Source organism: Oncorhynchus kisutch, linkage group LG12, assembly GCF_002021735.2.
Source record: "Oncorhynchus kisutch isolate 150728-3 linkage group LG12, Okis_V2, whole genome shotgun sequence".
NCBI lineage: Eukaryota > Metazoa > Chordata > Actinopteri > Salmoniformes > Salmonidae > Oncorhynchus > Oncorhynchus kisutch.
The window spans coordinates 54,121,555-54,136,313 of NC_034185.2; the positions used below are offsets into that span (position 1 = coordinate 54,121,555).

The 14,759-nt window shown below is 45.3% G+C and overlaps 1 protein-coding gene across 1 annotated transcript in view; it reads right to left on the bottom strand.

The window, feature by feature from the left end:
- Nucleotides 1-14,759, bottom strand: part of tenm3 (teneurin transmembrane protein 3) — a 380,000-nt gene that overhangs the window by 30,111 nt on the left and 335,130 nt on the right. The window contains exons 23-26 of the mRNA XM_031836697.1: nt 6,853-7,102; nt 5,486-5,506; nt 2,561-2,793; nt 62-216 (exon numbers count right to left, since the gene is read on the bottom strand). Coding sequence (XP_031692557.1) covers nt 62-216; nt 2,561-2,793; nt 5,486-5,506; nt 6,853-7,102 — 659 coding nt within the window. The remainder of the gene's footprint in view (nt 1-61; nt 217-2,560; nt 2,794-5,485; nt 5,507-6,852; nt 7,103-14,759) is intronic.

A 14,759-nucleotide genomic window follows, 5' to 3' on the forward strand; every position in this document is an offset into this window, starting at 1 on the left:
ACACTGGGGGTTTGGTGTGTGTTCGTGTTCAGGTGGATGTCCCTGTGTGCATGTGACCCACCTGTCTGATGTGCATGCTGGTGTCACAGGTCAGGGGTCGTGCTGAGTTGAGGTCGTTGGAGCCCAACAGGGTGGAGATGATCCCGTTACGATCCACCTTCCTGATCATGGTTCCGTCTACGAAGTAGATGTACCCGTTCTTATCTACCGTAATACCTGGAGTAGCGGGACAGAGGGAAAGGAAGGAGATTTAGTAGAAGTAGATGTACCCGTTCTTATCTACCGTAATACCTGGAGTAGCGGGACAGAGGGAAAGGAAGGAGATTTAGTAGAAGTAGATGTACTTGTTCCCATCTACCGTAATACATGGAGTAGAAGCAAAGAGGGTTACGTGCACATTCACACAGACATACTATACGCACATACACACACACACACCCATGCACACGCATGCGCGCGCACACAGCACCTGCCAGCCTGTGTATGTACAACGTGTTCGTGTGTATGAGTGTGTGTGTGTATGAGTGTGGCTTGGGCATTTTTCAGGTCACTGCAGAAGGAAGCACCCTGTGAATAATTCACATTTTGATGTCTAGTAGTGAATTATTTCACAGGGCAGAAGAGGAAGGGAGGAGGGAAAATAATCAATTTTCAGCACCGTCTCTGCATTTTAAAACCACCCCAAAATAAGAACAATAGAATATTTGGGGGACGGGAGCCTAGAAGAGAGGAGGAAGGGAAGAAAGAACCCATGTTTCTGGTGGCTGGGAAGGATGGAAGGAGGGATGGGAGGGAGGGAGGAGCAGGGGGTTAGTTCATCTTCACTTCACATCCAAATGGATGAGAAACCGACTGTTGCTATGGTTGCGACAACAGCGGCTAAAAGCAACTTCTCTCCCCCTTTTCTCCTGTGTGTGTATCTGAGGAGGGTTCGAGCTCCTGAGGCGGTGTGTTCACCTGCTCCACTGCTGATCCTGTAGGGAGGGGGAGGAGGAGGGGGGAGGGGGAGGAGGAGGGGGGGAGGGGGAGGAGGAGGGGGAGGAGGGTTAGTTCATCTTCACTTCACATCCAAATGGATGAGAAACCGACTGTTGCTATGGTTGCGACAACAGCGGCTAAAAGCAACTTCTCTCCCCCTTTTCTCCTGTGTGTGTGTCTGAGGAGGGTTCGAGCTCCTGAGGCGGTGTGTTCACCTGCTCCACTGCTGATCCTGTAGGGAGGGGGAGGAGGAGGGGGGGAGGAGGAGGGGGGGAGGAGGGGGGAGGGGGAGGAGGGTTCGAGCTCCTGAGGCGGTGTGTTCACCTGCTCCACTGCTGATCCTGTAGGGAGGGGGAGGAGGAGGGGGGGAGGAGGAGGGGGAGGAGGAGGGGGGAGGGGGAGGAGGGTTCGAGCTCCAGAGGCGGTGTGTTCACCTGCTCCACTGCTGATCCTGTAGGGAGGGGGAAGGAGGAGGGTGAAGGGAAAGAGGGGTGGGGAGGACAGATAGAAGGAATGGGAGAGGAGGGGTGTTAAAACCCCTTGCCGCATTCCACCATGACCTGCAAGCTAATCAAAGGAGAGACAGATGAAGAGGGGAGGAGGATGGGATGAGAGGAGGAAGAGGAGAGGAGGATGGGATGAGAGGAGGAAGAGGGAGGGAGGAGAGAAGAGAGAAGAGAGGGAGGAGGTGTTAAGAGATGCTGAGTGGAGAGGGTGGGATGAAAAGAAGGGAGAATAGGAGAGGAGTGGCAAGGCTGAGAGGCGGCATGTTGGAAATGAAAACACTCTCGCTCTCTTTTCTCTCCATCCCTCTCTCTCTCGAAGCCATCTGCTGCTAGCGATGGCTCGCTAACATTTATTTGCATTTCTCTACTCTCTCTTCCCTTCTCTCACACGTTCCCGCCCTACTAATGGTCTTCCGACTCGCTCTCTAACTGCGGTTTAACAGGAAGCTGTGTGTGTGTGTGTGTGTGAGCGAGAGAGAGATAATGTGTGTATGTGTGTCTCTCCATTAAAATCCAGAGTAAAAGCTTGTGCCTGCCAAAATCTCCCAGCTACTGCTCAGCCACCTCTCACCTCATTATCGCCGGTGTGTGTGTGTGTGATAGTCATACCTGTGGGTTACAGACAGGTTTTATGGGGGCTGGCTGGTGCGGCGGGACAGACAGACTGACAGATTGTATGAAGCAGAGTGTTGGAGGCCATACTAAGCGATGCTACAGTCCAACAGTATGTGGGAAGTTTCTGTCAGTCTGAGTCTGTGTGGTTGTGTTCTAATGCCATGGTAGCATAATGGTAGCATAATGGTAGCATAATGGAAGTATAATGGGGACGGAAGCTTGCGGGGGAAGAGTGCCTTTTACCAAGGGTTGGTCTGTTTTTCTCTACAGGGAACTGTGCATGAATTATATTACCAGACCATATAATATGTGTGTGTGTGTGTGTGCATTTTTGTTGGTGTCTGCACAATGTCCTGTGTAGTTGTGTGTTTCTCTGTGAATGTATTATGTCAATAATTTTGTCTGTACCAATTTTCACCAATTGTGGCAGTGTGTGTGTGTTTATTCCTCTGACACCCTACCTTTGGGCCCCATGAGGAGGGCCTCTGTGGCCTTTCCCCCGTCCCCGCAGCGTGCCTCGTCGAAGGGGGGACACTGCTCCCCGGTACCCGCCACCACCTCTCCGTTCTGGATCAGCTCCTTGGTGCCCGTCAGGACCTTGGGACGGTAGATACGGCGGGAGTTGGTGTCTGACACGTACAGCTGCCCCGTAACCGGGTCCGTCGCCAGGTAGTACCTGTGGGCCGGGTTGTTGCTACGGAAACCAAAGTGGAGCAAGAGGCGACAGTTCGGGACAGTGAAATAGTGACCCCACAGAACTCACACTACAACTTGACATCCACACTTCACATAGAGATACCGAACCACCCGGCAAGGAAATTAAACAAATGAACACAAAAGGACACTGAAAATGACAGAGGGGATCAGGCTGCTACATTCGTGTTGTGAAAGACCAGAGGGAGGATGAGAGGGCAGCGTCCATTTTGTGCCTGTGGCACATCATACTAGAGGTGTTAGAGGAGGGGGCACACGGTTCCACAGTGGCATATGGCCTCAGCCGGGGTGAACCTAACGCGATGCGACTGCCGATCACTATCGTCTGACGCGCTCCTAATGATGCCCAGTAACCTGTCACATTCGCTCCATCATCGCCTGCTTGGTGAGCTGGGCGCTGGCGGTTGTCATAGGGGTTGATGAAAGTCAACAACTGATCAACAGGCGTCAATTAAGACGGCTTAAAATAGGGGGAAGGACCCAGACACCTCACGCCAAGGACAGGCTGGCTGTTTCTACTGACACACTCATCACTAGAGAGATCGAGAGGGAGAGAGACCGAGAGATACAGAGAGAGACACTGTATATAAACATAATATGACATTTGTAATGTCTTTATTCTTTTGGAACTTCTGTGAGTGTAATGTTTACTGTTCAATTTTTATTGTTAATTTCAATTTTGTTTACTATCTATTTCACTTACTTTGGCAATGTAAACATTTGTTTCCCATGTCAATAAAGCCCTTTGAGCAATATGTCTGGTTTATGCAGGGAGAAAACATGTGCACTTCAGGCTTCAGCCCAGGGGATCCAAGATAAACAGAAGAATATATATATATATATATTTTTACATTGGAGGAAGGTCTACTTTTGGAGCATTTGACTGTCTTTGCACTTTGCTCTGACGGACCCTCCACTGTTCTCCTAGTGCCCACTTCACTTCCAGGTAAAAGTAGACAGGAAAACATTCTGGGAAGTAGCGAACGCAGAGGCTTGGCTTTGAATATGAATCTGTCGTCAGCGATTACTCAGTCAGAGCGAGAACGGTTACGAAAGAGTGTCGCTTTGAGCAGGAGTAAAACATCAGGGAGACAGACACCCCCACTCCTTCATATTGAGGTGAATCTTTACATTTCTTTAACAAATATGACACGAGGCAGGTGTTTCTTTGTTGCTGAGGGATAAAGACAAGGAGGATTTACACAGAGGCAAACACAGATAATAATAAGCTGCACCTCAAAAGACAAACAACATTGAATGATATAAAATGTGTGTGTTAATGTGTGTGTGTTTTTGGATACTCCTTCAGTTTACAAAGCTTGACGGAAAACAGGCAATAATACAAGTCTTAACTTAACTGTGTGTGTGTGTGTGTGTGTGTGTGGGGGGGGGGGGGGGGGGGGGGGGCAGTTAACCCACTGTTCCTCCGTCATTGAAAATAAGAATTTGTTCTTAACTGACTTGCCTAGTTATATAAAGGTAAAAAAAAAAGGAGTAAGCTGGGGATGTGTTTCTATTTTCACCATTACTGAAACTATATTCCCAGGCCCAGTTATTCCCCTTGGCTACATTATCAACATGAAGGAATGTTCTTCATCTCCTCTGATCATTTTCCAGATATCCCACCCCTCTCCTTTTTATAGTTAGAAACACAGAGAGCACCTCTCCTCTTCTCTCTCCTCTGAGCACCACCATAGTTCCTCCTCTCCTCTTCTCTCTCCTCTGAGCACCACCATAGTTCCTCCTCTCCTCTTCTCTCTCCTCTGAGCACCACCATAGTTCCTCCTCTCCTCTTCTCTCTCCTCTGAGCACCACCATAGTTCCTCCTCTCCTCTCTCCTCTGAACAGCACCATAGTTCCTCCTCTCCTCTCAACAGCACCATAGTCCCTTCTCTCCTCTCTCCTCTGAACAGCACCAGTTCCTCCTCTCTCCTCTGAACAGCACCATAGTTCCCTCTCTCCTCTCCTCTCTCCTCTGAACAGCACCATAGTTCCCCCTCTCCTCTCCTCTGAACAGCACCATAGTTCCTCCTCTCCTCCCTCATCTGAACAGCACCATAGTTGCCCCTCTCCTCTCCTCTGAACAGCACCATAGTTCCTCCTCTCCTCTGAACAGCACCATAGTTCCTCCTCTCCTCCCTCCTCTGAACAGCACCATAGTTCCTCCTCTCCCCCCTCCTCTGAACAGCACCATAGTTCCTCCTCTCCTCTCTCCTCTGAACAGCACCATAGTTCCTCCTCTCTTCCCTCCTCTGAACAGCACCATAGTTCCTCCTCTCCTCTCCATTTAGACTTGACCCTGGGTCTTGTCCTCACTCCAGTTGATTCAAAGGGCCCCAACCGTACAATACAGAACTCAAAACCCTTCAAAATGCTGTTGTTGTTAGTTAGCGGTTTATAAAAGTGTTAAGTTGTCTTTTACAATGTTCTTCACAAATGACTAGGGGGTTCTGGATGGTTCCAGCGGGTTTGTAGGTAGATAAAGGAGTCCGATTCGCTGAGAGCTGATGTCGGCCAATCCGCTAGAATGATTCTGAAATCCCTCCAAAGCCTTTATGTAAAGAGAGCTATGGACGAGCTGCCACTACGGTTTACACAGGGGACAGAGAGAGAGAGGGAAACAAGACTGGTATGGATCTGTGGTACATGGTTATATTGTTACTGAGGCTTACCTATGTCTGAAATCTTTATTTCTTAGAGGAGCAGAAGCAGAAGGGAACAAGAAAGAGAGAAAAAAGAGATAACAGAAGAGTGTTTATTAGTCAGGATGGAGAACACACAGAAAGAGAGAGTTAACAGAAGAGTGTTTATTAGTCAGGATGGAGAACACACAGAAAGAGAGAGATAACAGAAGAGTGTTGGTTAGTCAGGATGGAGAACACACACAAAGACACACACACACACACACACACACACACACACACACACACACACACACACACACACACACACTCACTCACTCACTCACTCACTCACTCACTCACTCAGAGCTGTACACAAATACTCATACACAAAGACACATTAACATACATTACATATATACAGTCAGAGCGTTAGACCCCCCCCCCCACACACACACAAACACACAGCTGTCACAGTTGTTGAGCAGTGGCAGCTCTAAGCAGCAGTTTCCCCCCTCCTGCCACAAGTCTTAACCAGAGAGAAGGAAACCATGAATGATTCACCTGGGAGCTAGCATTAGTGTTCCACACTTGTGCTCCAGGGTAACAGGCTCATAATGGCCTATTGATTGTGTTCCAGACAATGAAGAGGCAGGGCCTAAACAACAACGTTAGCACCTCCGGTGACTAGCCAGGAGGCTGGTATTACTGTATATGCCAACGCTGCGGAGTGACTTTTCATTTATAATACACATGTGCACAAGCACGCGTGCACACACACACACTTTTTCGAATTAGTCAATTTCATTTACAGGACTGGGCATTATCCACCAAGCCAATAATGAAATTGAGTTAAGCCTGGGTACATTACTGTGTGCTGAGAGAGAGAGAGAGAGAGAGAGAGAGAGAGAGAGAGAGAGAGAGAGAGAGAGAGAGAGAGAGACAAAGAGTGCGTGAGAGAGAGAGAGAGAGAGAGAAACTGTGTGAGAGAGAGAGAGAGTAACTGTGTGAGAGAGATAGAGAGAGAGAGAGAGAGAGAGAGAGAGAGAGAGAGAACTAGTGTTGTACTTCTGTACATGATCATTAGTTATTATTCATCATCCTCATTGCATTGTACTGTATTTACTGAAATGCTGTAGCCTACCACTATACAGCTTTGGCAATATCAACAAACTGTATTTCATGCCAATAAAGTCTTAATTTGAATTTGAATTAGAGAGAGATTGAGAGAGACAATGGATATATTTCCTCAGGGGAAAATGTGAGAAGGTAATTTATGAGCAGTGAGTGTTCATAACAGGGCTAAAATGTCCTACAGACCAGGTTAGAGGAGAGGCTGTGTGTGTGTGTGTGTGTGCTCTCCATAACATCTCTGTATCCCATCATAGGCTGTTTTCCCCCCCTCTCTCCATGCTTACCTGAGCTCCATGACACTAGTGACGTTCCCAGAGGGGAAGATCCGTCTGATGTAGTTGAAGTCCCCGACGAAGAGGCTCCCGTCGGCGCCACAGGCCAGCGCCACGGGGGCCAGCAGCTTGTTGCCCTCCGCCTGGCCGTTACAGCTGGGGCACGAGATGCTGCGGCGCCGGCCGTTACCCATGATGCTGCTGATCACTGGGGGCTGCTGGGAGATGAACACGTTCTCCCCGTTGCCCTTGTACAGGATGCCTGCATGGGGGGAGAGGGAGGGGGAGGAAGGGTGGGAGATTAGTTTAGTTGTTGTGTCAAAGTCGTGTGTCATTGTGTTGACTGGAAGATTGACGAAAAATAAGCAAATTGCTGCTGTTGGATAAAGCTTATACACGTAGCCTTTTGTACATTTGTGTCATTTCTGAACTTCCATGTTGGTCAAGGTGTTGGAAAATGTTTTACAGTCTTGTTATGAACTTTGTAGGTTGGCCAAAAATGCCAAAAATGGAGGTGGCGCATATTTAATCTGCAAAGTATTATCACATAACATCTTATATGTGGAGGGAATATGATTTGGGTTGTTGCAAACGTGGCTGAGGGATCAACGTAACACTCTGAATGGCTTGTAGGGCCCAAGAGTTTCACTTGACCAGATGATCACCACAGGAAAATCAAATCAAAGAGTTACAAACTCTCTACACTCTCTCTTTCATAGAACAAATTCAGGCCAATGTTGTTTTTCATTTTAACTCAACACCACTTCCTGTTAATCCTCGTCCCAAGGCTAACCAGCTTTGCAGCCAGGAAATAAACACTCAATGCTTTAAAATTAGACCCCAAAAAATAATATTCACGCTTCTCGCAGAATTAAACACCGCACGCGCACACACACACACACACACACACACACACACACACACACACACACACACACACACACACACACACACACACACACACACACACACACACACACACACACACACACAAACACACATACAAACAGCATTAGCATTTCACCAAAAATGTGTAATTAATACAGGCTTTGAATATTGTATTTCTCAGATGATTTTCACCTCTGTGAGAAAGTGATCTGAAGGAAACGTAGCAGGGTTTAAGTGGGTTGATACCACAGCTGCTCCTGTTGTCATGATTACGGGCTTTTGATCATTGGAATGTTCATTTATGTGGTGCTGGGACCGAGGGCAGGTTTTTATCTGGTAATGATGGTCGTTTGGAATTGATAAATGGTGTTAGCGCAGGTGTATGGTGCTGGGGGTTAGGGCTGGGGTGATGAGGGTGTTATTGGTGTGGGGCACCCTGGGTAGGTGTTGCCTGAGCTTGCACCTCTCTCTCATTCAATTCAAAGGGCCTTATTGGCATGGGAATCACACAGTATGTTTCCATGGCCAAAGCAAGTGAAATAGATATTCTCTCTCTCGTTCGCTCTCGTTCTCTCACTTTCTCAAAAGGGTTTCATAGGATCACACAGCGTGGGAGATGGAGAGATGCATGTGTGTGTCACCACACAGTTAAGAACATGACGCCTCCCCCACCAGTAACACACAACTGGGTGCTGATTTGAAAAAACAGTTTAAAGACAAAGGGAGTTAAATGGGATCAGCCGTAGGTGTAGTTTTCAAAGCAACAAATATGTAAAAAACATCTGCACCTAGTATAAAGTGCAGTACTTCAAACCACTGCTATTCTGAAATAGCCTCTATCAATAAATACAGACCAGGTTATATACAATTATATATATACAATATATATAACCTGGTTTATATACAACCAGGTTATATACAATTATCTGTATACAAAAACTAAAAATATACAAATAATTTCTTAATTTCTAGATAAAAAAAAAGATGTGATAATCTAAATCATTACTTTTGTAGCTAACAATAAAAATTGCGGACAATTAAAATAATAATTACAGCTACTTGATTGTCTGCATATTCATAGAGACATAACTTAAATATTATAAAGTAATAACACTCTTAGCAATGTGATAAAAACACTTATAAATTATAACATTCATATTGTTCTGATTACTAGCTATACTTATTGTAATACTTATGATTATATGATTATTATTATGATTATTATTATGATTATTATATGATTATATTATATTTATTCAATTCATCATTATTTAAAAAATGACATTAAATGCTTTTAAATCATGCTATAATATTGTATATAATATATACTATTACATTATATTTACAACTTAAATAATATTATAATAATTACTAAGTAACAGTATCATTAGTGTTATCATCATCCGTCTCAACAATGTATTTATCTGTGTGAATACACACATTTTTAATTACTGCTCTCATTATCATCAAGTATTCCCCTCCGGCAGTAAAGGAAATAGCTACCAAATCAATGCAATTGCAGCGTGTTAATCAATCATTCTATTCTCTCAGGTCTGGTGCCTTGACATTGTCCCTGTCTCAAGTTCCTTTCTGCTCCATATACTTAGTGCATGAATTGGGCCAGTAATGGGCACCTCAAATTTATTACTGAATATTCACTCTAGAATATCAACCCTGGTATAGTCAAATTAAAATGAGTGCTGGCACCTGAAATTATTTTTGGCAGCTTTTTCTTTCCACTAAAAGCACTGAATATACTATAGAAATGAAATGAACACGATTGAAATGTTTTGGGAATATTGTGGGGATATATGGGGATGTTTCGGGAATATATGGGGATGTTTCGGGAATATTGTGGGGATATATGGGGATGTTTTGGGAATATTGTGGGGATATATGGGGATGTTTTGGGAGTATTGTGGGGATATATGGGGATGTTTTGGGAGTATTGTGGGGATGTTTTGGGAATATATGGGGATGTTTTGGGAATATTGTGGGGATATATGGGGATGTTTTGGGAATATTGTGGGAATATATGGGGATGTTTTGGGGATATATGGGGATGTTTTGGGAATATTGTGGGGATATATGGGGATGTTTTGGGAATATTGTGGGGATATATGGGGATGTTTTGGGAATATATGGGGATGTTTTGGGAATATTGTGGGGATATATGGGGATGTTTTGGGAGTATTGTGGGGATATATGGGGATGTTTTGGGAATATATGGGGATGTTTTGGGAATATTGTGGGGATATATGGGGATGTTTTGGGAGTATTGTGGGGATATATGGGGATGTTTTGGGAGTATTGTGGGGATATATGGGGATGTTTTGGGAATATATGGGGATGTTTTGGGAATATTGTGGGATGTTTTGGGAATATTGTGGGGATATAAAGGAATGTTGTTATACTAAGCTCCCCCCAAGATGTACGGAGCTTACCTCTGTGCTCTGCCATGCCCTGTCTCCTGAGGGACATTGGAACAAACACACACCCTGTACCACTACCCACAGGCCCTGGCCCACTCTGCCCACCCCTGCCCAGAGACTGGCAATGATTGGCTAGAGCATGACAGGAACCGTTTCTGATTGGCTGTGGGGCATCCATGGTAGGCTGAATGAGAGATAGATAGAATGAGAGATAGAGAGAGACGGGAAGAGAAAGTGGCCAAGGGTGCTGCTGTGTGGATTTTGGGTTGTGTGATGTAGCCAGTGGGGTTGTGTTTTCAGTTTGATCCAAAACACTGGGGTTTAATATCAGGCCTGAGGATATGGTGATGGAGGGGAGAGGGCTTGGGCGGCACACGTGGTGTTCTGGTAATCGCTTGGCTAATAACAACAGGAACTAATGCTAGCGGCAGTGTGTCAGTTCATTGGGTAGCCTACAGCTAGGGGGTAGTTTTAGGCTTTAGAAAAAAAATATGTGGTCTGATAAGTACAAAATAAAGAACAAGTTTTACAACATGCAGTCTTGTTTTGACTTTGTTACTTTCCTCAGTTTCTTATGATCAGCACCGCTTCACCATAGCAGGGTGCTGCTGATGAGGCCTAACAGTGGATCAAACAGACTGGACCTGTCCATCAACTCACAGGGGGTGTTTTATCTGTGCTGGAGCGAGGTGCGGTGCGTGCGTGTACGAGGCAACAAGGTGTGGAGTAGAGGGGGAGAGAGAGCGGGCGGAGAGAGAGGGAGAGGAGAGAGAGGGAGAGGAGAGAGAGGGAGAGGAGAGAGAGGGAGAGGAGAAGCCTTTGATCTTTATTTCATGGCTCTGGTTGGATCAAGGACACTGGGAGAGAGAGACCAGGGTCGGAGGGAATCACGGACGGCAAACGGACGCCGTTTAAAGATGGTAGCGCAGCCGTGTTGTGGCGTGGCCGAGTGTTATGAAATAGAATAACGAATTCCTTCCTGACGGAGGGAAAACGTGAGTCTATGCACAGACAACAAACATGAAAGTATATAAAGTACACGGACACAGTGTACAATACACCGACGTAATGTACACATTCAAACACCTACTTTAAGGTCATCAAGGTATTGCTGCATATAGAAATTAATTTCTTATTTTATGTAGCAGTTGATATACAAAACATTAAGGACACCTGCTCATTCCATTAAAATAGACTGACCAGGTGAATCCAGGTTAAAGCTATGATCCCTTAAAGCTATGATCCCCTCACTTGTTATATCCACTTCAATCAGTGTCGAGGAAGGGGAGGAGACAGGTTAAACAAGGATTTTTAAGCCTCGAGACAACTGAGACATGGATTGTGTATGTGTGTCATTCAGAGGGTGAATGGGCAAGACAACAGATTGAAGTGCCTTTGAACGGGGTATTGTAGTAGGTGTCAGGCACTCCGGTTTACGTCAAGAACTGTTTATATTTTTGTTCAGGATAGCTTTAAAAACAATCTTTCAAGTGTTTGCCAGTGGAGAGAAAGGGAGAAAGAATGAAGAGAGAGAGAGAGAGAGAGAGAGAGAGAGATGAGGGATGGATGTATGGTTGGGTAGGTCATTTGGGTCATTCAGAAATAACAACAACTCCCAAAACTGCTGTCATCTTCAGAGCTCGCAATTACGCCTCAACCACAGCCTCCGTCAAAACTTCATGTTATTATTTCCACTTCCTCCCGACCGCCCAGCCAAACCACACCAGCCTCGTCCCTCCTTTCTCATTCCTCTTTTTCTCTCTCGCTCTTTAGTACGTTTAGCAGAACTCAGAGGACAGAAAGACGGAGAGAGAGAGAGAGAGAGAGAGAAGAGAGAGAGAGACAGAGAGAGACAGAGGGAGAGAGAGAGACAGGAGGGAGAGGAGAGACAGAGAGAGAGAGAGAGAAAGAGAGAGACAGAGACAGAGAGAGAGAGAGAGAGAGAGAGAGAGAGAGAGAGAGAGAGAGAGAGAGAGAGAGAGGGGGGGGGGGGGAGGGAGAGAGAAAGGAGGGGGGTGGATAGAACCCGTAGTCTCACAGAGAACTACTAGAAGCAGCGTCACCAAAGTTATTCCACTGGGAACCAAAAGGCAGTGCAAACAGGACCAAGTCTTGGTGTAGTTATTTTGGATGGAGAGGGGGAAGAGATGAAGAGAGGGATGGATGGAGGAGAAGAGAGGAGGAAAAGGGGGGGCTTTTGCTTCAAAGAAAGCACTTCAAAGGATGGCGTCACGCTGTGTGCCTTAAATTATTCACGTCGGGCAACATGTTGGAATTCTGCGCAGCCGCTTTGCCACTTGCTAGGTTTATTAACTGCCAGCCCGAACCCCTGACCAACTGTAGCCAAGCACCGAACCCCCAGCTGAACCCCTGACCAACTGTAGCCAAGCACCGAACCCCCAGCTGAACCCCTGACCAACTGTAGCCAAGCACCGAACCCCCAGCTGAACCCCCTAAATCTCAAGTAGCTAGTTAGCCTAGCGCCCCCTGATCACCATGCGCTTTCATTGATTAGCTGATTGAGCGGAGTTAGCGGTTAGCGATAGCAGTAGCGGCTGTGATGGATCATGCTGAGTGGAGCTGGCGTCAGCTATAGCAGAGCGGGTGGCTCAGCGCCGTGCCTGTTTGAAAGGCTGATGTGATTGGGTGATTGGGGCTGTGGAGTGGTTTGGATAGTGTGTGTGTGTGTGTGTGTGTGTGTGTGTGTGTGTGTGTGTGTGTGTGTGTGTGTGTGCTGGAGTGGCCTAACAAAGACGGATTGGGGCTGAGAAAGCACACACTGTATATTAATACAGGTAGCAATCCCCACCAGCTGCATACATATGGTTTCGGCTCCTCTGAGAGATGTTCTGTAGGAGTTGAACTCCTATAGCAGAGGAATTGGGAAAATGGGCTGCGTCCCTAATGGACATGAACAGTAACTCCTCCCTTAGGAACCACGGACACGGTCACATTAGTGTAACAATGCAATAGGTCTGTATGGGGTATTACAACATCAGGGTAACAAGGGGTTAATATAATCCTCGGGTTCTGCCTGAATGCATGCATTATGAACGAGTGTGTGTGTTTGTGTGCGTCTGTGTGCGAACGAGTAGAGACGATAAAATATGCTTGTACACATTTTCCATTATTGAGACGGAGAGAAAGCGAGAGGATAACCGTCTTGGGGCGTGTCAGAGAAAATCAGCATAATGCGCTGTAATGGAGATTAGAACTGGAACCCGCTCTAAATATCTACAATACGGAAGCTGACATCATAGTTAAACGGAAGGCCATAACATCAACGTATTGGGTTGATTGTAAATGTAAATGTAAAATGATTTGGGGAAGTATTATTTTCCTGAAGACTGCAGTGTATTGTCTATGATGTCTATGTGTATGACGTATTTGAATAATAATGACCATTATTAAGAGAAATGTCTATCCTCACTAGAGTTCTATTCTATTCTGATTCTATTCCATGTCCAGCCATGGCTCTTTGTGGTGCTGACTGTGACATTGACCTTGAAGCCCTTCTGTTGAGCCGTTAACACTAGAACAGCCAAGAGACGGTCAATCTGGACATTTTCAATTTTGGAATATCAATAACTTCCTTTCATTAAAAACCTCGAACCCACCTCTTCCTAAATATGTGTATTTTAAACTCTAGCAATATTTTGAGATAAATATAATAAAATAAAACACGTTTTGAGGCATTTCATCCTCAAAGCGCCACTTGGGTCAAAATGACTACGCTTACTTAACATTAGGATAGCCTGGCCTCGACCAGTAGCCTATCAATAGACGCCTGTCTAATAAATCCATTTAATATAAACAATCACAAGGAAATACAATCATATTTAGTTTAGGAAGGTCATAAAAAAACATTATACAATACAATGTATTTAAAAGAATAGAAGAGCATGTTTTGAGTTGTAATTATCTGTGCTTTTAGTAGGCTATGGCTGCTAATGATGCCAATGAAATCAACGTGCTAGTTTATTTATTTATTTTACCTTTATTTAACCAGGTAGGCAAGTTGAGAACAAGTTCTCATTTACAATTGCGACCTGGCCAAGATAAAGCAAAGCAGTTCGACAGATACAACGACACAGAGTTACACATGGAGTAAAACAAACATACAGTCAATAATACAGTATAAACAAGTCTATATACGATGTGAGCAAATGAGGTGAGAAGGGAGGTAAAGGCAAAAAAGGCCATGGTGGCAAAGTAAATACAATATAGAATGGTAGTTTTGCAATGGAAGAATGTGCAAAGTAGAAATAAAAATAATGGGGTGCAAAGGAGCAAAATAAATAAATAAATAAATAAAATACAGTTGGGAAAGAGGTAGTTGTTTGGGCTAAATTATAGGTGGGCTATGTACAGGTGCAGTAATCTGTGAGCTGCTCTGACAGTTGGTGCTTAAAGCTAGTGAGGGAGATAAGTGTTTCCAGTTTCAGAGATTTTTGTAGTTCGTTCCAGTCATTGGCAGCAGAGAACTGGAAGGAGAGGCGGCCAAAGAAAGAATTGGTTTTGGGGGTGACTAGAGAGATATACCTGCTGGAGCGTGTGCTACAGGTGGGAGATGCTATGGTGACCAGCGAGCTGAGATAA